This window comes from Hyperolius riggenbachi, chromosome 10 (genome assembly GCF_040937935.1).
Source record: "Hyperolius riggenbachi isolate aHypRig1 chromosome 10, aHypRig1.pri, whole genome shotgun sequence".
Taxonomy (NCBI): domain Eukaryota; kingdom Metazoa; phylum Chordata; class Amphibia; order Anura; family Hyperoliidae; genus Hyperolius; species Hyperolius riggenbachi.
Genome location: NC_090655.1, coordinates 33746362 through 33770591, shown reverse-complemented (window position 1 = coordinate 33770591; position 24230 = coordinate 33746362). Strand labels below are relative to the sequence as shown.

Genomic DNA, 24230 nt, shown 5'->3' with positions numbered 1-24230 from the left:
AGATCACAGAATACAGCGCTGGTCCTTAAGGGGGGGTAAAGCGTGGGCCCTCAAGTGGTTAAGCTCATTTATTAAGCTGATTGCTACAAGAATTTGACAGGTTTGAATTTATTTGGCCATTAATATAGCTGTGAATATGGAGACTTTTTGTTTGCATTTGACAATCATTTGATTGGCTCCCGTGCTACATGCGGCAGCCACATGGGGGGAAATGGGGAAGGAGGAGCAGCTGTAAACTTTCATCAACCATGCAGGTAAAAAATGTTAATGCATTGGCACGGAGCGTTAACATTAGGGGTGAACAGTAGTGGAGGCAGGGCAGGTGGGGGATTACATGCTGAAATCAAATGGTAATTGGCTTGCGATGAATGGGCACTGGACAGCCAACAGATCTCTCTCTGATCAGAATCTATCTTAATCGATATGCCCGTACATAGCATAAAATTAAGGATGGTCATACATCTAGCCCGCCGCAGCTCACTCGCCCTGCCATGGCTATGACGGCAGAGCTCTGTGAGCTGGTTAGGAGCAGATTTCATTGTCTCCTGACCCTGTCATCTATGTAAGCAACTCCCATTGGCTTACATTGATCACATGGTCAGGATCCAATGAAAGCAGTTCCTGAGTGGCTCTCAGAGCTCTGCCATCATAAGAGACAGACCTGATGTGTGACGTGGATGACAGTTGTGGCAGGTATGTGCTGCAATTCGTTGGTATCAGGCAGTTTCTTGTACCAGCAGTCTCTGGTCTTTAAGAAGGCAGAGAATGTTGCTACTTAAATGGTTACTGCTTTAGACCATAGATGACATTTGAGTTTAATCCCACTTTAACTACTGTACTTCACCACTAAGGGTTTTTTCTCTTAAAGTGAAGGTCCAAGCTAAAAAAACCCTCCAAACTCCACTTACCTGGGGCTTCCTCCAGCCCCTGGCAGTCGTTCTGTGCCCTCGGCACAGCTCCGGTGGCTCCCGGTCTTCCCTGCTGCAGAAGACTCCACTGCGCGGGTCACGTGGTCTAGCCGACGTCATCAGGATTATACTGCGCAGGCGCAGAACTACTGAGCGAGGTCGGCTTCCACAGCGAAGGACACCGGGAGCCACCGGAGCTGCGGCGAGGGCACAGAACGACTGCCAGGGGCTGGAGGAAGCCCCAGGTAAGTGGAGGGTTTTTTTTTGTTTTTTTTGTTTTTAGCTTGGATGTTTCCTTTCCAGAGCAATTTTCACATTTCAGTACTGCTTTCATTCATTGGGTAATAAATGTATCACTACTTATTACACATAAATTATCAATACTTTTTTATATGCATTTTTAAGAAAATAAGAAGAGACAAATACAAAAAAAACCAACATTATTTCTTAGTTTTCAACCGATCTAGTTTTAATATAAAATGTGCATATTAATAAATTGACAATCTAACACACACCATACAATCTTTAGAAATATTGAAGAAAAATATCTGGCATTCCGTATCGATAAAAATCGAAGAAAACGGGAAATCCGATCGGATTTTTCAGTCGAATGAAAAAAAAAACCTTTTTTTTTGGGAGATCCGATCGTTTTTATCGAATTGCCGTAAAATCGGATCATTTTATTGTATCGTGTGTGACCACCTTTACAGTTTGGCCTAATGTGCATAGAACTCAGAATGGAGACCTGTGTACCCGATACCTACAATACTCCTGGAATGTTAAATTATTGTATTATTTTCTTCCAGGCCTACAGCGCCAGCTGACCTACAAGCATAATGATGGTTCTTACAGCGCTTTTGGAAAGAGTGATAAAGAGGGCAGCTCATGGTGAGTATGGAGACCGCTGGGCAAAGGATGGTAACAGACAAGGCCTGATTTATACTTCTTGCGCCCCTACGCCAACTATGTTGGGGCTTCCCTTCTATGTGCAGCAGCGCCCCTCCTCTTCCATGTGTATCATCCTTGTACTGCAGCCCCTTTATTTCGTGTATAGCTGCTCTTTGTCACATGTTGCCCCCTATTGGTGATGTAGCAAACATTACATTTTCAGTTCACCAATGCAAATTTTCTGCATGAGTTCGTGAATGAGCGAACCGGGCAAACCGCCACAGACTTCAACGGGCAGGTGAATTTTAAAACCTATAGGTACTGTTTCTGGCCACAAAAGTGATTGAAAAGTGATTTCAAGGGGCCCAACACCTGGACCGTGGCATGCTGGAGAGGGATCCATGGCAAAAGTCCCACCAAAAATTACGTAGTTGACGCAGAGAAGTGTTTTAATCTCTAAAGGGCAGAAATCACAGTACGTTCCTAAATTTGTGGAATTAACTGCTTTCAAACGTCCCTCGTATGTACACTGCGATACGGTAGTGTAAAGGTTAGGCCCGGTTCACACTGACCGACGACACGCAGCCACAAACAACTGCAAAGAACATTAGTGATATCGTCAGGTGAGCAAATCATTGTTTTGCTAGTTGACACCTCCAGGATATAAATGTTAGTCTTCTCAGCGACAATATTTGTGTAGCGGTTTGTAGTGGCCTCCGTGCTTGTGGGCATGTTCATGGGAATGCAGGCAGTTGTGGTTTTCCAGCCTCCATGGTGGGGCTGAAGTAGTTCAATGACAGTTAAGTGACTAAAAAATACTGACTCTGTACCTAGGCCTTATACAGGAGGTGGTAGTGGATACTAGATGCCAGTAGTGGTAGTGAAGGATTATTGGGTTATGGTCGATGCACTACTAGGACCAGCAGACTCCAACAGCTAATGTGTACAATGGAAAAACAGGACTGCAATATAACAATATCAAGAAAAAGAAAAACAGCCCTTAGAAGGGTGAACTACTGTAGCACTCAGCACTGACTGCACCTGTCTGCAACAGCTTAAAGGAGTTATCAAGGCATTTTAAAAGAAAAAAAGTGCTACTTACCCGGGGCTTCCTCCAGCCCCAAGCTCCCAGCATGTCCCTCGCCACAGCTCCACCATCAGCCGTTCACCGCCACTGCCTCCCGGTCCCCGGTGATGACGTCCCCTGGAGGTCGGCCTGTACTGTGCCTGCGCAGTACACTCTGGTCCATGTGCCTGTGATTGACAGTGCCGCTTGCGCAGACACAGTACAGGCCGACCTCCAGGGGACGTCATCACCGGGGACCAGGAGGCAGTAGCGGCGAACGGCTGACGGAGGAGCTGCAGCGAGGGACATGCTGGGAGCTTGGGGCTGGAGGAAGCCCTGGGTAAGTTGCACTTTTTTTCTTTTAAAATGCCTTGATAACTCCTTTAAGCTGTTGCAGACAGGTGCAGTCAGTGCTTAGTGCTACAGTAGTTCACCCTTCCTTTAAGTGCACTGTGTGGACACACTGAACATCAATATCACAAGATCAAAACACAGCTTTTAGAAGGGTTCTCAGGGTCATGTAGATGGTGAATAGGTACTGTAGCAGCAAGAAACTCCACTGAGGACACAGAACACAGGCCTAACTAACGCTTTTCCTATCTGCAGAAATGCTCTGTTTCTAGTCTCCTTTGCTGCAGCCACAGTAAGAGTTTAAAATGGCTGCTATGCTGGCTTTCTGATAGGTGGGGGGGAAGGGTTGTCCGGGTGGGAAGGATAGCTGATTGGCTGCCTTGTGTCTGCTGACTCTGGTGTGAGTGGTTAATTTTAGCTCCATTATAATGTATAGGGAGCGAATCGAACACGCCATATGTTCATAAATAGACGCGAACGTAAACTCGTGTTGTTCGCTGTGAATTATTCACCGGGCGAACAGTTCGGGCCATCTCTACTCCCTATTTGCAGCCTTCTCTTTCATACGTAACAACCTTTATTTCACATCCAGGTGCCTCCTTGGGTTGCAGCCCCCCAAGGCCCGGGCCTTTGTAACCTTTGCAGAAATCTGGCCCTGGTAACCAAAAACTGTTCTTTACAACTGAGGTGAGCAGAAAGCATCTCAGAATTCACATCATATTGGAGCATGTTGGGTTCCGTTTGTCAGCCAAAAACAAAAATCTGAGACTTCAGTGGACACTGGTGTACCAAGACTGCATAACTGCACCCTGGAGAAACGTAACCTATGCTGCATCTAGATTTTCAACTACCTTGTTACTCCTATGAACTTCTGCAGATGCTGCCTGCAATCCTTTTTGCCACTGCCCATATCCCCCCTTCTCTGCCCCCAGATCCATAATGGCCAAACAGGAGAAGATGAGTGACCATGAACTCTAATGCTCACTCATCTCCAATGACTGCAGCTGCATAACCTTGACATGGTCTCTTGAATGAGGAACTCTGTGCCCCTGATTTTTGTCACTGCAAACATCAAATATTCGCACCATCCAATATTCAAGTTCCTTTATTTATAGCTCTTATAAAAAAGACATGGCGTACGTTAAAAAGGGGCGCTGGGAAAAAAGGGCGCGGGGTTTTAAACGATAAGCATGGATAACGTTTAAAAATGTATTGTACTGTATTTCGTTTAAAATTAATGTTTTATAAAGTTATAAATCATTAAATAATGTGCATTAAATCGGCAATTGTAAAAACGTTAATCTTTCGTTTAAATAGTGAAACGTATAATAACGTTTAAAAAAAAAATTACTAAGTAACCCTCCCTGTACCTACCCCTAACCCCTAGACCCCCCTGTTTATGCCTAAACCTAAGACCCCCCCTGTTGGTGCCTAAGTAACCCTCCCTGTACCTACCCCTAACCCCTAGACCCCCCTGTTGGTGCCTAAACCTAAGACCCCCCTGTTGGTGCCTAAACCTAAGACCCCCTGTTGGTGCCTAAACCTAAGACCCCCTGTTGGTGCCTAAACCTAAGACCCCCTGTTGGTGCCTAAACCTAAGACCCCCCTGTTGGTGCCTAAACCTAAGACCCCCTGTTGGTGCCTAAACCTAAGACCCCCCTGGTGGTGCCTAAACCTAAGACCCACCTGTTGGTGCCTAAACCTAAGACCCCCCTGTTGGTGCCTAAACCTAAGACCCCCCTGTGATAAGCATTAATAACGTTTCAAATACATATTGTGCGGTTTTTTCGTTTAAAAATAATGTTTGAAAAAAATATTGTACTGTTTTTCGTTTAAAAATAATATTAAAAAATGTATAGAAGCAGTAATAAAACATTAAGTCTCCGGGCGCCGCTTTTAAAACGTTATTTTTCTCCGGCGCCCTTTTTTCCTATCGGGCGCCCATTAAACGATATTTATTATGGGAGTGAATGGCGGCGCCCGATTTGTCCACTAGCCTCCTGCGCCCTTTTTTACTGTTACCCTGCATGAGTAAAAACAGGTCTGCATAATGATGACGCACAGGCGTTTCGATCCTTCTTTTTCAAATCATTGCAGATGCTGCAATGATTTGAAAAAGAAGGATCGAAACGCCTGTGCGTCATCATTATGCAGACCTGTTTTTACCCCTTTCCTTTTTTTAAGAGCTATAAATAAAGGAACTTGAATATTGGATGGTGCGGATCTTTGAGGTTTGCTGTGGATTCCCTGTGACTCCAGGGGTGGTCTCTGCACACCAAACCCATTGGTGCAACAAACGCTGGTTTTGACCTGATTTCTGTCACTAACAGGAGAGACACTGTGATGCATTTTAAGAGAACCTTTCACCAGAATATACTGTCACATATGGGGGCTGAGTTAGTCCTCTGTGACAAAAAGAAAGGGGAAAAAGGGTAAAAAAATATCTCCAATAAAAAAATAGGGAATACCCAGGCAGCTCATGATTACAGAGGAACTACTAGGAAGGTATGAAATGGGGGAAGAGAAACCAAAAAGCCCTCCTACTAAAGAGTAATGCAGATTATAATTTGCCTTCTTAAAGGACAACTGAAGTGAGAAAAATATGGAGGTTGCCATATTTATTTCCTTTTAAATAATACCAGTCCTCCATTGTCCCCATATGTCCTCCATTGTCCTGCTCCATGGCTGTTTATCTCCCTGTGTCCTCCTTCGCACACCCTGTGTTGTCCTCCCCTCTTCCGGTTCCTCCCAATCCCCATCCCTCCCTCCCCCATAGAGAAATTAGCAGAAGCTGCATGTCTTACCTGATCTGAGGACTCCTGCAGTAATCAGTGGCTTCTGCTCTCCCTCACTGCATCCCCCAAGTGCCACCACTAGGAGAACAATGAGGGAGAGGTCAAGTGAGACGCATGCCCACTTCTAATAACTCTGCACGAGGGGGAGGGGGTGGAGGAGGACATGAGGGAGCAAAAGAAGACATAGGGACAGTACAGGAAGTCCCCCCCCCCCCCAACATTGCAGCTCTTCGTATCAGCGGGCTTTAATAAGTCCTCAACCACGGTATTAGGTCTTCAATAGTGCTATGCTGGTGATGATCACTTCTATAGATGCTTTAAAATATTGATAATCATTAACAAATGTTTCCCCTGCTCTGCTTACACCTCTCATACTGTGGATGTCCTTGGCAGGTTTTTTTTGCACCATATGATTTATGTATAGAGTGCTTGGGGGGCCCAATGTAAAGCTAGCACTGGGGCCCAAAGTTCCTTACCTATACCATTGATTGGCAATGCTATATTTCCAGTCTGTAGTTTCTCTGTTTTCAGAAATAGTTTAGGGTCTTTAACTGTCAGCCTGTAATGTGTGTTCTTTTGAAGCCTCTGAAAAAAAAGTTAAAATTGGCTTGCCCAACCAGAAGCACAATTTTGGAGAGGGTCCCTGGCCATGAAAAAATGTTCATGTTCATTAACAAGCAGACATCATCTTCTTGTTTCTCTCCAGGTTAACGGCTTTCGTCACAAAATGTTTCTGTATGGCTGAGGAGTTTACGTTCATTGATAAGAATCATATGAAACTAGGGATGGCGTTTCTTGAGAAGCAACAGAAGGATGACGGATGTTTCCAGGCCAAAGGACGGCTTCTGAACAACGGCCTGAAGGTGAATGACTGTAGATCAGGGATGATCGTAATCAGCTAATTACGATTACGCACATTTTCATGTACATTTTTGCAATTTCACCTATACGTAATTACGATTTGTACATTAAATTGATTTCGTATAGTCATTCGTAATTTTGCATGAAATTTCGTGTAATTGTCGCGTAATTTTGTGCCGGCTTTGGCAGTGAATAGCAAAACCCCATTACATTCTATTGACACCAAAATTGCTACATATAGTATATTAAGGAGAATAGTGGGTACAAGTCACAAAAATAATTTTTCAAAAAGACCTGGTAGAGAACCGATTTTAAAAATGCAAAGAAAAATGGTTTTTAAACTCACAAATGACAGTTTAAAAAACATTTATCTTTGCATTTTTAAAATTGATTTTCTCAAAAACGACAAGATCTTTTTGAAAAATTATTATTTTTGACTTGTATTTCTTCTTAACATATGTAGCAATTTTGTTAGCAATAGCACAAATGGGGGCTTTACTATTAACCATTAAATTCAGCACAAACTTATGCAAAATTTTGTGAAAATTACGCAAAATTATGAAATACTACTATTTCATACAAGTTAATGATGATTTATCCTGAAATTTTGCATTACGATTACGACGCGTAATCGCGAATTTCGATGCGAAATTTCGCATATGCAAAATTTCAGCCCATCACTGCTGTAGATTATTACCATAGAAAACTTAAAAGAAAAACTAAAGCTAGAAGGATAGGGAGGCTGCCATATTTATTTCCTTTTAAGCAATACCAGTTGCCTGGCTGTCCTGCTGATCCTTTGCCTCTTAATATATTAAGCCATAAACCCTGAACAAGCATGCAGCAGATCAGGCATTTCTGACATTATCAGATCTGACAAGATAATCTGCATGCTAGTTTTTGGTATGATTCAGACACTACTGAAGCTAAATAGACCTGCAGAGCTGCCAGGCAACTGGTATTGTTTAAAAGGGAATAAATATGGCAGCCTCCATATCACTCTCACTTCAGTTGTCCTTTAACCATCTTAGCGGTATGGACGAGCTCAGCTCGGGCGCCCCTTGTAGTCCATATTTTTGATTCGGCTACAATGTTTTTGATTCTGCTACAAAAGGGTGCCCTTTTGTAACCAGGATTTTCTTTAATGGGGGGGGGGGGGGGTTTAGGATTAGGCTTCACAAGCAGGGGGGGGGCTTAGAGTTAGGCACCACTAAGGGGGTCGTAGGGTAAGGCTCCACAAGGGGAGGGTTCTGTGTGAGAGTATGGATAAGTTAGGTCATAGTAATCACCAGGCACAGGTCTTAGGGTTAGGCACCACCAAGGTGGGTCTTAGGGTTAGGCACCACCAGGGGGGTTAGGCATCACCAGGGGAGCGTTCTGTGTGAGAGTAGGGAGAAGTTGGGTCATAGTAATCACAAGGGAGGGCTTAGGGTTAGGCACCACCAAGGTGGGGAGGTTAGGGTTAGGCACCACCAGGGTAGGGTTCTGTGTGAGAATAGGGAGAAGTTTGGTCATAGTAATCACCAGGGGGGTATTAGTGTTAAGGTTAGGCACCACCAGGGAGGGGTTGGGAAACACCAGGAGGGGTTAAGGTTAGGCAGTAGGCACCATCAGGGGAGGATTCTGTATGAGAGTAGGGAGAAGTTAGGTCATAGTAACCACTTTTCTTGGCTATATCCAGAGCCCTATAGCCCAACAAATTTTGCCTATTACAGTATACTTTTTTTAAACTAAAACTAGCTTTTTGGCTACACCAGGCACCCTTTGTAGCCGAATTTGGAATATGGGCTTCACCAGGCGCACTTTGTAGCCGCATTTGACATTTCACCTACACCAGGCACTTTATGTAGCCAAATTTGGCATATGGGCTACACTAGGCGCCCTTTGTAGCCAAATTTGCAATATGGGCTACACCAGGAGCCCGTTGTAGCCGAATCTGGCTTTTTTTTTTTTTTTTTACTATATCAGGCGCCCTTTTTTCCAGGCGCCCTTTTCAAATGTACCCGTGGCAATACCGTTGGCCTAGGATACACATGCTCACATGTCTGGCAACCAGCAGTCATGTGGACCAGAATTCCCTGTAAGAATCAGTGGGATGTATTTTTTCACATAGTAAACAAATACATTCACTCAATAACTCTCCTCCTATGTTACAGGGCGGCGTAGATGATGAGATCTCCCTAACAGCCTACATTTTAATTGGCTTGCTGGAATGTGGAAGAAATGACAGCGTAAGTCATCAATCCTCTGTAATGACAACTTCCTTTGTCTCTCACTGCCCATCTTCTTTAGCAAAACATCAGTTACAGGTAAAACATACCTTAAACAGGAACTCCAGCCTAACAAACATACTGTCATTAAGTTACATTAGTTATGTTAATTAAAATAGATAGGTAATATAATCTCTTACCCACCCTGTTTTAAAAGAACAGGCACATGTTTGATTTCATGATGGCAGCCATCTTTTTGGTTGAAAGGAGGTGACAGGGAGCATGAGACACAGTTCCAACTGTCCTGTGTCCTGAGCACCTCTCCCGGTTGCTAGGCAACGTGAACAACAATATAAGAAATCCCATCATGCTCTGCACAGCATCAGGGAAAAAAAAACCTGGGCTTTCTTTCCTTGATGGGTGGAGCTTAGCTAAAAATTTAGCTAAAAATGATGCTTTGGTAAGAAAAACAAAGTTCTGATGCTGTGAAACTGTTAAAGAAACACCAAGCCTTTTCAGTTCTGCTGAGTAGATTTTTAGTCCGGAGGTTCACTTTAAAGTTCCCCTGACCCGAGTGTTGGCTTTAATGCTTTTAATCGTGTTTTATTATGTGTGGTGCTATGATATGTCACAGCATCATCCTAACAGTACAGCGCCCCCTGTGGTCCTCTGCTCTGCCGTAATTCTCGACTAGGTAAAACGTGGATTATGGGCATGAGGAAGTAGCAGTTCCCCTCCTCTCAGTCTATCCCTCCCTGTTTATGGTTCCCGATATACTGAGTCTGCAAGTTGTGCAGCAGAGCTGAGACATCTGTGGGCTTGGGGAGATTGAACTTGGAACGGTAGTGTACTACCTCTGCTATTAGCAGCTCAGTCATTTTAGCCAAATCACAGAACTTGGAAGCATTGGACCAATCAGGGAATGCAGAATTTCTTTGAAAATTGTATTACCGCGACAATTTTAGACCAATCATAAGACTCTGATACTACGGAGTATTCTCAAGTTTTGTGATTGGCCTAAAATGTGTGTGGTATTCAGATTACGGCAGTAAAATTCTGCATTCTCTGATTGGTCCAATACTTCCGAGACAAATTCAGAAGTATTTGGCCAATCGGAGAATGCAGAAAATAATTATAATTAAAAAAAATGAATTGGAAATCCACAGAGTTTGTAATTGGCATTAGCGGAAATCTGAATTTCCACAGAATCGGAAACCAGCAATTCTGACAATCCCTACTTGTACAAGAGTTCCAGTTACGGTAGTTGGTGCCGATAATGAGAGGCTTGGTTATCGATCTTTGTGCAGCTGTTGTACCAGGCTGTCATGCAGCTGCTCAAGATGCTTTCTTTAGTGCATCAGTAAAAATTAAGCAGCAACTTCTGGTGAAAGTTGCAATCCTTTCCCCACCAAAAATACAGGCGTTCTTGTCCTTTGCCGATTACAGCTAAAGCGTTGTCAGCCCAGGACAAGTCCTCGGCGATGGTGACTTCCAGAAACTTCAAGCTGGAAACGCTCTCCAGAGCCTCTGCATTGGTCACTATTGGTTTGTGATTGGACTTTTTGGTCATCCCAAAGTCCAGAACAACTTCTTTGGTCTTAACTGGGTTGAAGTTATCAGCCCACTTACCTTGCTCATTCCTCCTCACCAACACATATTATATCAGTCTCTCCCCCCCCCCCCCCCTCCCCCAATCAACGTGGTGCTTCCCTTTTTTTCTTTTTTTGGGGGCTGGGCGGAAGGATTAATAAATAAATATATATATATATATATATATATATATATATATATATATATATATATATATAATTTTTTTTTTTAATTGTTACCGTATCTATTAGTCCTTCAGCCTATTATTTACATTGGCAGAGCGTTTAGGGAAATTGCTAGCAATTTAAAGCGATCCCTAAATGCTCAAAAAAGCACTCTGGTGGGTTCCAGGCCTGAAAATGGAAGAGGAGATTTCTCTAACAAAGAATGCAAATAGTTGGTTACCATCTCATCAATGAGGTATGTCTTGTTATCATGACAAAGATGTGTTGCTGTACTCTGTGTAACTGCTTTGCAGAATAGAGCTTACTGGGTATTGTGTACTCATGACACAGGATCCCGTAGTGGAGAAAGGCTTCCAGTGTCTCAAGAGTCAACCTCTGGAAGGGGCTTCACCATACAAGCTCGCCTTGCAGGCATATGCTTACTCGCTGGCCAACCACGCCGAGGATCTTTCTCAAGTCAGGAATCACCTCAATCCAAAAGCCACCAAAGGAGGTAGAGTATTCACAACGTATCTTTGTCACAGAAAACAAATTCTATTCCCAGTAACAACCACGTCTCACATTAGTCACCTTAAAGAGGACCTGAACTCTTGCACATGACACAAGGGAAACAGAAAGAAATGCACCCTGTGTGTTTGTAGAGAGAAGAGCCGGTCTAATTCCCCCTCATCTGTAAGTAATCACTAGTGTAATTTGATATCTCAGCTGTGACAGCCCAGACATTTGGCAATCAGTAGTCCTCCTTGGCAGACACAGGATGATGACCCTTTGTCTGCTTCCATTAAAGCGGGAAGTAGACACATTGTAGATTTATTGCAGGTGTTCTGTAAGCGGTAACAAGAAGTTATAATGCTCCCTATTTTAAAATCAAAACCTTTGGACTGGAGTTTCTGTATTGAGGCTATTTTTTGGCGTACATTTGAAAAGGGCACCTTTTTACAGTTTGCAGTACGGCTGGTAGTGTAATGGTTAAGGGCTCTGCCTCTGACACATGAGACCAGGGTTCGAATCTCGGCTCTGTCTGTTCAGTAAGCCAGCACCTATTCAGTAGGAGATCTTGGGCAAGTCTCCCTAACACTGCTACTGCCTATAGAGTGTGTCCTAGTGGCTGCAGCTCTGGCACTTTGAGTCCACCAGGAGAAAAGCGCGATATAAATGTTCTGTGTGTCTGTGTCTGTCTGTCTGATATAAACGAAAAAAGCAAAATTCGGCTACAAAGGGCACCTGTTGTAGCAAAAATTCCAAATTCATCTACAAAGGGGGGGGCCTGGTGTAGCCAAAATTCCAAATTCATGTACAAAGGGGGGGTCTGGTGTAGCCAAAATTCCAAATTCATCTACAAAGGGCTCCTGGTGTCGCTGAAATGACAAATTCAGCTACAAAATGCGCCTGGTGTAGACGAAAAGCTAGTTTTAGTTTATAAATAGGATGCTGTTGTAGGCAAAATCTTTGTTGGGCTATAAAAGGGCACTAGATATAGCTGAGAAAAGTGATTACTATGACATAACTTCTCTCTACTCTCACACAGAACCCTTTCTTGGTGGTGCCTAACACTAAACCCCCCTGGTGGTGCCTAATCTTAACCCCTTCTGGTGGTGTCTTATCTTAAGACCCCCTTGTGGTGCCTAACACTATGACACCACCTAGTGGTGCTGGTTAAACCTAAGAACCCCCTTGGGGATTGCTATGACCTAACTTCTCCCTACTCTCACACAGAACCCTCCGCTGGTGGTGCCTAACCATTAGACCCCCCTAGTGGTGCCTAACCCTAAGACCCCCCCTTTCCACTTGTGATGCCTAATCCTAACCCCTCCCCTGCAACCCCGAATCAAACATCTTGGCTATAAAAGGGAGCTATTTTGTAGCAGAATAAAAGACCTTGTAGCCGAATCAAAAATATGGGCTACAAAGGGGCGCCCTTTTGTAGCCGAACTGAAAACCTTGTAGCCGAAATGAAAACTCAGGCGCCCTTATCACATCCTTGTTGTAGCTGAGATTTGCAGAAATAACATTGAAGACTATGGAGGTGCCCTTTTAATAAATATGGCTCGGACGCCCTTTTCAACTGCTCATTGAAGAATTGTAATCCACTAGATTAAGCTAAAATTAGTATTTGTGACTGGTTCATACTTTTACATTGACTTTAGCAGAATTATACTTTTACTTTCTACAAAATTTGCTCTCCATATTCGTTATTAACATACCACAAGGGTCAGTGTATGGTAAAATGTGTGATTGTGGTTTTGTGCAGCATGTGCTAAATTTTACCCAATGTTGCCCAACTCTAAAGGTGTCAGTACATTTACCGATTTGGCAGCCAATCAACCATCTGATTCAATAATTATCAAATTAGATAAAAATTGATGCCGCCAAAAGCATGCCTGATCGACGATCTGACCAATTTCGAGCTGAAATTGGTTGCATGTATCGATCGGACATGCTGCAACATGTTGGGCCGACAAGCTGTACGGGTGTACGGCAGTAGTGGCGTGCAATAAACGCAAATGCAATGGAAACACCCGCCCGCTGTCTTCCCCAAGTGTACATGTACCCCTCGTGCCACATGCAACACTTTACCTCTCTACCGCCGGTCTCCTCTTCCGGGTTCTTGCCCCACCACATGGCTGCCGGCACAATCAAGTCGTTGCAAGAACCCGGATGAGGAGTCAGGCAGGAGGTGGAGAGGTTTAGTATTAATGCATGGGGCACAGGGGGGTACATGTACACTAGGGTAGACAGCGGCTGGGGGCAGCAAGGCGGTGTCACAAGGCCGATTTGCCAAAATATTTCATGCTGAAATCGCTCGAAAATCAGTCTGCGGTTTGTGGTGGCCAACAGTTCTCTCTCTGATCTAATCTGATCAGAGAGAGATCTGTCTATTGGTCACCAAAATTGCTAGATGTATGGGTGCCTTTAGATAGTAGTAGAAACAAAAACTATGGCATAATGAAAGATCAGTACTGGAGAATTATAAAGTATAAGAGTCCAGCAGGAGATTAAGGTCCCCCAGACTCCACGTATAATGTGATCTTTTAAATACTGTTCTTTTGCAGATGGTGTCTTGTATTGGACTCAGGAAGCCAAAGTTGACAAAGACTCCTACTGGGCCAAGCCCAAATCTGTGGATGTTGAAATAACAGCCTATGTCCTCCTGAGCCTAGTCTCCATTTCACAGCCTACCAGCAGAGACGTCGGAGACATGATGCCCATGGTGCGCTGGTTGACCAAGCAACAAAATGCCAATGGTGGATTCAGCTCTACTCAGGTCAGTAAATCAGAAGTGACTCCACTATTGATGTGATGAACAAGTCAGTCTATTGAGCTAATGACAAGCTTACTCTGTTTTCTGAAAGAGACCTGTTATACAATAATTCCCCTTAAATCTGTAACCTCAGGCCTCTGGAGGTTTTTTTGGCTTTGTCAACATATTTTTTGTGACCAGCAGGGCCAGATTAAAGACAAGGCTTCATATGCCAAGGCCTAGGGCACCACAGGATCAAGGGCAGGTTGGCAGCAGGCTATACTAGGGGGAAGGATTACCTGGCTACCTATACTGGAGGGAGGGGGTAATTAGGCTATCTACACGGAAGGGGAGGATGGTCATCTGGCTACTTATATACTAGAGGGAAGAGGGAGGGGCCACTGGAGGGAAGAGTGTGGTCATCAGGCAAAATTGAAGAGGAGAGGGGGTAAAAGTCATCTGGCTATTTATACTGGAAGGAGGAGGAAGGGTCATCTGGCTACCTGTACTGGAGGGTCATCTGGCTAAGGGTGGTGGCTGCTGACAGTGGCCTTGGACACTGAAGAGTACAAATCCGGCCCTGGTGACCAGTAAAACCACCTAAGTATCCCCAAATATGTCTATTCAGGCAATTTGAGTCCACAACCAAACTTTGCCAGTTTTCTTCCAAACGTTGGTTCATGTAAAAATCTTGATCCAACACCAGAGCAGGATCATTCACAAGGCAAACCTAGGCAGTTGCCTATGGCCTGGAGAGAGACCTGGTGGATGCTAGCCCCCACCGCATCTTACTAAAAAAAAGTCAAGTGATCATCAGCGGTTGGCAAAAACTGCTAACTTGCCTAGGTCCCCATTTTATCTCAATCTTTTTCCGTCCAACACAATTTTTTTTTATGGATTTATAAAGTGAATGAAGTGATGATGATCTTGCACCAATTTTAGAGTTCAAGGGCAGTGTTCTCCCCAGGCTCTATTAGCCGGGTGCTCCACCCAGCTTGTTTTGGTGAGAACCCGACTGTCATCGGCTCACCTCCTTCTCTTCTGTGAGCAGAGTTACACCAGCCCTGCATTACCCCATCGCGCCCCACCCGGCTACTTTTTCCTGCCACCCAGCTGGAAAAAAATTCTGGGGCAAAAACTGAAGGGTGGAGATCACTAGGCTTCACAGATATCTTAGTAACTCCATAGGTGAGATCTCTTTGCTAGTCTATAACTATGTTCTGCCCTTCTGCCCACATTTTAGTGCTCCTAGTTTTCCTGTAGCCTTCACAGAAAATAAATTAGGACTCCAACAGGGATAGTTGGGTGGCAGGCCTGGATTTACATCACTGAAGCTTATAGGCACAGATACCCTGGCACACTAGACTTCACCCTCCATGAACCTACAAATACTTGTCAAACTGCACCGCAAGTGTGCTGGCTGGCCCACCTGTCACTTCTTTCTTACTCCCCTTGCCCGTCATAACTACAGTTGTCCCTTAGCATTAGGAAGCCAATGGTAACCTTGGTATTAAGTGGCTAGTGGTGCCCCCAGCTAAATGGAGATCTGGTCAGTGGTCAGTGGAATGCCGAGAGCTGGGTGAGTAACTTCTCAGTTACGCTCTTCTCAGGGAATAGGGAAGGAGGGAGGGAGGCACTAGGGGAGGGGAGTGAGCCACTTTTCCATCATCAGGCGCCTATAGGCGTGTGCCTACAGGGCCTATTATAAATGGACCCCCCATGGCCCAGGTGGGGTCCATTTTAATGGCTGCAACCAATGTGCAGACCAGAACACAAGAAAAGAACTGAGATCTCACCAATGGAGTCCCAAGAGACAGGAGGCACCATGACTTGGTTGAATCCTTAAGCATCAACAAAGCTCTGAAATATTATTTGTTGTGCGTAATGATTCCTTAACCACTTTCATGATTAACCTTTACTTTAATGTTGTTGTCATTTTCAGGATACAGTTGTGGGTCTTCAAGCATTGTCCAAATTTGCTAGCATAGCTTCTGCCAAGTCAGGAGATGTGGTGATCGATGTGACTTCATTGAATGGATTCAGTCACAGGCTCATCGTGAATAATGATAATAGACTCCTGCTGCAAAAGGTGGCACTGCCAAAGTTGCCTGGGGAATACCTGGTGACAGCTTCAGGAGCTGGGACCGTCTTTATGCAGGTAAAGTGACGTAGGTACATGCAAAATGGGCACGCGGAAATGTAGGTGCCCATAGTATTGGCTAAGGAAAATTAACATTTGTTGTTGGTTATTATGACTGGATCAAGATCACATGACTGACTTTTCCAAAAGGGATTTCGCTAGAACCGCTGCATCAAATATGGAAATTGTAATTGTAATGATGTAGTGCTCTATTCACCTTTGCAGAAGAGAAAATACCTAAATACCTGGGAGGGTGAACGAAGGATTTAAATCCCAGGTTAAGGCAAATACGTAAATCTTTATGTACCCGATCTATTGCAACACATTTCAGTCGTAATAAAGCAGCCACATACTGTACCTATATTGAATGGTTAATGATCTGATCACATTGACCACAAATAATAAATTTAAATAATGCCACCTAGAACAGAGGATGGGCTGTATAAGCTGCTGTCAGGCAGCCCCAGCATCTCTTCAGTTAGGGAATTGGCTGTGGCTTTAAGACTATTGCATGCTGTCAGTCACAAAAATGATCTCTGAGCAGCCTTGCTGAGCTCTGGCTCATAAGGCACCACCCACTACCCCTATTATACTTTACAATGTAATAGCAGCAGGTCGACAAACCACTGTATTAAAGGCAATCTGACACCGAGAAAAATTAAAAAATACATATACATACCTGGGGCTTCCTCCAGCCCCTTCAGGCTAATCAGTCTGTCTCTGTCCACTTGGGTTGCCTGAATCTTTCACTAGATGCCCCGTTAACTTCGCAAATCTGGGCCTACTCCGCATGCATGGCTCAGCCGCGCTTGCCTGTCACGTTCCCGTCGGCACAAGCTTCGGGAACAGGATGGGGGCGCGCACATGGCCTAACTGCGCCTGCACCGCCAGGCCGAATTACCAGGCTGCCTAGTGGAGGATCCATGTGGCCTGAGAGGATGGCGAGAGACCGATTAGCCTGAAGGGGTGAAAAAAACCCCAGGTATGAATATTTTTTTTATTTTTATAATCTCAGGTACACTTTCAAGTCAGAAGCCATGAATTACTGGTGTCGGTTATTATTCTGCAAGTTTGGGTCATGTAACAGTTCAAACCTCCAAAGAACTATTATAAAATTAGGTTTTTATGTATGTATGCAGGGCCGCCATCAGAATTTTCTGGGCCCCCCTTACTCCCCTGTGCCTCCATATATCTAATCACAATCTGAAAGGTAGCCTGTAGTAGCAGGTAGGTAGTGATAGATGTATTGTAAATTGCACAATGTATTGTAGTGGCCAGCAGGTAAGGGAGCGGAGCCTCTTGGTGTATTATGCCCCTACCATAATAGACTCACAAGGGGGCAGAGTCACATGCAGGGGTGAGGCCACAGCATGACGGGGCAGAGCAACAATACATTGTAGTCCTCCCCCCCCCCCCCCTGCATTGTTGTGTGTCCTCCCGTCACGCGGCAGGGAGAGGAGACATACAGCTGGCATCAGTGTTGTTTTACCACACAGCTCATGTGGCTAAAAGGGGCCATACTGTGGGAGTGATGGACAGCTGAGGCCCATGTGGAACTGCCACTGTTTAGGTCCCAGACTGTCTTTGGCCCCATATAGCAGTACCTCCTGTATTGCCTTGAAGGCAGCCCTGTATGTATGTATCCTGGCTCTGTATTTCCCACACAAGAGAAAGCCTCTAGTTTCATGTAGGAAAGCAGCTGATCTATTCCACGGACAGCAGCTCAGTGTTTGCCTGAAGGTGCAGAGACTTAGCTGAAAACATTATCCACTCTACCTCTAAGCCCAGTGGCTGAATCAGCTGCTATCCTACCTGACTTGTGGGGAGAAATACAGAGTTTGGTGCCGATCAACGGTCTAGAACATAAGAACCTAAAAATATTATTTAGGTCTCTATAAGCCGTGAAAGACACTGAACAGCAGATGTAGATTTCATATTAGGAAATGTTTTTATTTCCAAGTGGTTTAGCACCTGCAGCTCCCCCTGCCGAAGCAGTTATATTCAGCACAGGAGGTTTGGACGCAGCTGGCGCCACCATAGGCCGTAATAGGAATTACGACTATAGCGGCCCACACTGAGTAACTTCGGTGCTGTCAGAAGACGGAGCAAAAGTTACATTTTAAAACATTATAATTGGCTTCGAGCTATAGCTGGAACCTGAATTATATAATTCCCCACTATCCACGTGGACCTAGAGGGGGTGTCACAAGCCCCCAAGTGGCCGGAAGGCACAATGCCTTCCAATCGGTTTCAGCACACAGACCATACAATCTGTGGTCGCAATCGGTGCGCAGAAACTGCTGGGATTTTGGCAGCAGACCGACTAGAAGGGAGCTTGTGAGTTACGGTAATACAAATTACACACTATTTCAGGGTATAACTGCCACCACCTCTGTTCAAATGGGACAGAGGAACCCACTGACTGGCTGTTTCTAGACCTGCAAATAAAAATGGTTAAACACACTCTATTCTGTCTAGCTATCAACAATAGTAGCGACTCTTTAGAAGCTAGGTTCGGTTTTGTGTTGCTGAATAATAGGTGTAGCCGAACAAATAAATTACATTAGCGTCGTTTATTATAAATACAATATAAATAATTAATATATACAGAAAATTGTTAAAATCAACAATTATAGAGACAAATAATAGCACAGTATGGAAAATAAAAATAAGGGAAGAAAATACTTAAGTTGATGTGGAAATATGTCCTTTCTGAGAAAACACGTGCAGTTCTTTGTTTCAGTTCAGGAGCCAAAGTTCAGACAAGATGGCCGCTGCCTGTCCTCAAGGCAGCTGCAGGCTCACATGGAGATGGAATTGGAGGACTGCCCCTCCCTGTATGCGCCCTGGTTCTATGGAAGCTAGTTTTGGTGGTGAAACAAAGCCAGCCCCCTCCGGTTCACAAACCAATCACAGTTTATTCCATCGGAGAGAGATTTAGGTTTAAACTTATAAAACACTGTAATTCAAAACCGATAAATGCCACATTTGCACTGATAACAGATTAATATTCCTCAGATTATGACAATTCCTATTACATCAGACTTGATTAGGGTAGAGGGTCCAGTTCCTGAGAAGTTTAATAACTTGGTTGTAGCATACCCCTTGGTATGTCTATGGATACCAGACTTGACTGCCTGGTATCCATAGACATAAGATTCTGATCTGGCTTGTCAACGGCAATCGGTTCAGGAAACCGATTGCAATTGCATTTTCTGGTCTCACGGCTCTTCCGTGACAGGGGGAATAGTAATTAACGTCGCCGGGAACTTGTGCAGCAGCAGGATAAGCCATACTGGCTGTATCCTGCGCCAAATACATATGTATGCCCCTCTGCTGCATTGTTTTTGTCACTGTTATTTCTCACTGTGTTCTGTTTTGTTTTTTTTGTTTTTGTTTTATAACAGAAATTGATTAGATTGCGTGTTTTTATCCTCTAGGTCAGCCAGCGTTACCACTCGCCTCCTGTGGCGAAGGAATCGGCTTTTAGCTTGTCGGTGTATCCTCAGTGTGTGACACGGGACCTGCTGCAGCTGCAGATAGAATACTGGTGAGAGAAACAGGCATGATGGATCTATTTTAAAGGGGCAGCTTCATTTTTGTTGAGGAATAAAGCTGCTTTTCCACTAGGACTTTAACCTACATTTTCCACTCACTGGGATTGTGCCATGAGCCACCGGAATTGGCCGGCACCAAAAAAAGTGCATCCCAATGTTTGCAATTTGCAAAAATTCAGAACACTCTGATGGAAAATTATGCTGCAATTGGAAAACCGACCTAGGTATGCTTTTCTAAGTGGAACGCCGCTAGTGGAAAAGAGGCTTAATTAACCTTTCAGTTCATCTCTACACATTGCTAGAACTAATGGCAAACATTATTTCAACTTGCTTACCTTATTTTTGCGCATATGTAGACCATGTCTGTAAGGATCATTGTACAGTGACAGTCTGATATTGAAACTACTGCCAGGTACTCAGTGCAGTTGCAAAACAAAACAAGGTTTCCTGCTTTGTGCTGCTGATTACACTTCTCCCCATCCACTTGTGATGTAGTTAAAGGACAACTGAAGCAAGAGGGCTATGGAGGCTTCCATATTTATTTCATTTTAAGCAATACTAGTTGCTGGGTTGTCCTGCTGATCCTCTGCCTCTAATTCGTTTAGCCATAGACCCTGAACAAGCATGCAGCAGATCAGGTGTTTCTGACATTATTGTCAGATCTGACAAAGTTAGCTGCATGCTTGTTTCTGGTGTTTTCCAGACACTGCTGCAGCCAAATAGATCAGCAGGGCTGCCAGGCAACTATTATTGCTTAAAAGGAAATAAATATGGCAGTCTCTATATTCTCCTCACTTCAGCTGTTCTTTAAGGAGCTATGTGCTTCATCAGGTACTCTATAGATTAAAAATTGATATGGTGCACCAAAAAGGGGTAGGCGGACCTTATGCGTGTTGCGCTCAACAGACTGCTTCATCAGGAAACATCTCACCCACATGCTGGTCCACAACAGTTTGTAGTAGCCACCAGGTTGAAATACCCAAGATTGTCCCATCAGAAACAAGGGAACCAGGAGCTCCACGGGTGGAGAGCAAAGCAATCTGTTTCCCACTGGGGGCAACACCCCATCATCCCTTGGTGGCTGCATTGTTGAAGACCATAGCCACATAGGCTCTGCGTCCTGGGAGAGCCCATGCTAACCACTGATGCCAGGGTCAACAGAGTCCATCATCTTGTCGGACACAACCATAATGAAAGCAGCTGGACATTTAGTGGAGATTAGAGATGATCAGTGATTTGCAAATACTTTTGAGTTTATGCAAATTTATGGACTTTTTAATGCAAATATATGCAGCTTGAAAATGGACCAATCAAGTCCCACCAGGTTTAAATTGATTGGCCCAATTTCAAGCTGCATTTATATTTTCATAGCATTTGCATGAATTTGCGTAAACTCAGAAGTATTTGCATATCATTATTCATCCCTAGTGGAGAGTAATGCTATCCAATCGATCATCGTCTGCTCTTTCTGCAGGTACACAGGTGACCGAAACAACACCAACATGGCATTGATGGAGATCAAAATGTTGTCGGGATGCACTCCCAAAAAAGAATCCCTGGCTGAGGCAAGTAGAAGAGAGGATTTTGGGGGAAAGTATTGGATTTAGCGCCTTTGTGGAGTTCGGGCTCCAATGAAACAATGTTTAGTCATTTATCTATATGACACCACATTCAGTGTGTGTGTTTATGTATATTTATTGTATTTATAAAGTGCCAACATATTACGCAACGCTGGACATTAGTAAAGGTTACAGACAATATTTAGGGGTGACATATAGCAATAAGACAATACAGGAATACAAGAAAAACCAGATCACACAGCACAGTATGAGTACCAGGTAATGCTAAGTCATTCACTGGATGGGAGCATGGAGAAATAGGCAAGCCGAGTTCACTCAGATCCAGGGATGGTCGTAGTCAGCCAACTTTGCTACGCTGGAACTACGCATAGTTTTACGCAATTACGCTTCGCCAAACTACGGCTTACAAATATTCGCTTCGTATGCATTGTGTAGACTACGCATTAAAATACGCAATTACATGTAGTACGAAGCGTAGTGTATGCGGATGCTTATGCCCGTATGAAGAAAATTTTACGCATGAATTCCTCTGTAAATGCTTATACCAGGAACTCTAATGCGTAAATTTGTAAGCATACAACCGCACGTGGAAAAATAGCTGCGAATAACGCATTCGTAGTTCACTACGCAATACACATGTTAACTACGCATAGTGGGCGTAAGCTACGCTTATCGGTACTTCGCTACGTGTAAATTCGTAAGCGTAGTTTTGAAACTTCACCTATGAACTACAATGCGTAGATGCGCATTACGATGCGTAAATTCGCACTGGCGTAGTTTCTGCTCATCCCTGCTCAGATCCATAGAATAGGTGTACGGTAATGGAGGTGTGTGAACAGGTAGGAGACATAAGGAGGAGGGCCCTGCCTGAAGGCTTACAATCTAGAGGGAGAGGTAGGGGGATGAAAATTAGGGGACCAGAGTTCAGCTGCGGGTTTAGAGCACCAGTGAAGGGGGGTAAGCCAGAGTGAAAAGGTGAGTTTTGAGGGTCTTCTTGGAGATGTTGGAGGAGGGGAAAACCCTAATGGGAGGGAGGTAGGGTGTTCCATAGTATTGAAGCAGCTCTTGAGAAGTCCTGGATGCGTGCATGAGACTGGGTGATGCGGAGATCGGTCAGGAGAAGTTCCTTGTAGGAGCAGAGTGAGTGGCTAGTAGGGTTGATCGTAAGTGGCCAACTATGATTCAGGGAAATTATGCGTAATTTTCCACAATTACGTGTAGCTCAATTACAACATATGTGTAGTTAGCTTTCACCTACGGATGTCGAACATAACTATGCATTAAATTACGTGTAAGCCGAAACATAGTTGAATGCAGACGTTTATGCCAATATGCGGAAAATTTTCTGCATTGTTTAGTTTCCATGCGTACATTCCTAGCTAAGAGCACCAATGCGCATGTCCATGTGATAATTTCATCCGTACACGTAAAAATATCCGCGTTTAGGACATTCGTAGTTGACTTTGCAATATACATGTTAAAGGGAACCTTAACCGTGGGCCCAAATAAAAATTCACTTACCTGGAGCTTTCCCAAGCCTCCTGCAGCCGTCCTGTGCCCGCGCCGGTCCCTAGGTGCCCTCCGGTCTCCCTCCGCGGCTAAGTTTCGTTTTTGGCCGACTGCCAGTCGTCCTCTGGCCAAGCGTCCTCTTCTTCCGCATTCCCTGTCGTAAAGAGCCGTAAAGCGTGTCCGCATGACGAATCTTTAACTACGCGCAACGGCCGTAATTACGCAGAGTGGTACGTTGTTATGCCTATTTTCGTAAGCGTAATCTACAAACTTCGCATTCCAATTACGATACGTAATTATGAATTAAGATGTGTAATTACGTTTGGGCGTAGTTTCTGCTCATCCCTGGTGGCTAGGTGTGTACCTCTGAGTAAGATCGGAAATGTAGGTTGGGCAGGTTTTGTGGACAGATTTATAGGCCAGACACAGTATCTTGAATCTGATTCTGGACTGGATAGAAAGCCAGTGGAGGGATTTTATATCATACACACTTCTCTTATAGAAATTATTCCCAACCTTTTTCAATCTGTGGTTCATCACAATGACAACCTCTTCTCTTCAGAATATTGATAACACCAATAACACAATGAATCCTGTAATATTATCATAATGCAAAGCAGTAAAAAGTGGTTATCTGTAAAGGTGGCTATATATGATCAGATTCTTCTGGTAGAAGAAAGAGCTTGATGGAATATTTTGAGAAATCAAACCAATACTTCCCCCTTCTCACTCACTGTCAGACTCCTCACACAGCACAACAAGCTGCGTTTCCCCAATGATGACCTCTTCACCTCGCTCACAGTACAAAAATGCTGTCCCTGTAATCTCTACGCCTGATGCAAGTGTTTCACCTTGCTTCATGACAGAACCAGCCCTGCGTAGCATTGCCCATATGATACATCGACATGTCATATTAAAAAACCCGACATACACATTAAAATTAGGTATTTCTCTTGCAATATATCCGGCCCAAGTGCAACCACATTCTATCAAAACCTACATACACCAATCCTACGCCCCGAAAAAGCCTCTACCCTAAATTCCCCAGTCACCGACCTAGAAATATTTCTAGCAATCAAAAAATTAAAAAATGGAAAGGCCCCAGGCCCAGACGGATTCTCTGCTATATATTATAAAAAATTCAAAAAAGTATTAATCCCTTACCTTAAAAAAATATATAACTCCATATTAGATGGCAAAACCCCGGCCCCTGAATTTCTACAGTCAATAATCGCTGTCATACCAAAACCTAAACGTGATCCCTTAGACATAAAAAATTACAGGCCCATATCTCTCTTAAATTTAGACTACAAACTGCTCACAGCCATACTAGTCGCCAGGCTAAATAA

At 44.1% G+C, this 24230-nt stretch overlaps 1 protein-coding gene across 8 annotated transcripts in view; it reads left to right on the top strand.

The window, feature by feature from the left end:
- The window catches only part of LOC137533846 (alpha-2-macroglobulin-like protein 1), a 220453-nt gene that overhangs the window by 179941 nt on the left and 16282 nt on the right, over positions 1–24230 (top strand). For all 8 annotated transcript variants that reach the window (XM_068255094.1, XM_068255096.1, XM_068255097.1 and 5 more), the window contains exons 27-34: positions 1715–1796; positions 6715–6871; positions 9026–9100; positions 11185–11347; positions 13908–14119; positions 16038–16253; positions 19676–19785; positions 21267–21357. In XM_068255094.1, coding sequence (XP_068111195.1) covers positions 1715–1796; positions 6715–6871; positions 9026–9100; positions 11185–11347; positions 13908–14119; positions 16038–16253; positions 19676–19785; positions 21267–21357 — 1106 coding nt within the window. The remainder of the gene's footprint in view (positions 1–1714; positions 1797–6714; positions 6872–9025; positions 9101–11184; positions 11348–13907; positions 14120–16037; positions 16254–19675; positions 19786–21266; positions 21358–24230) is intronic.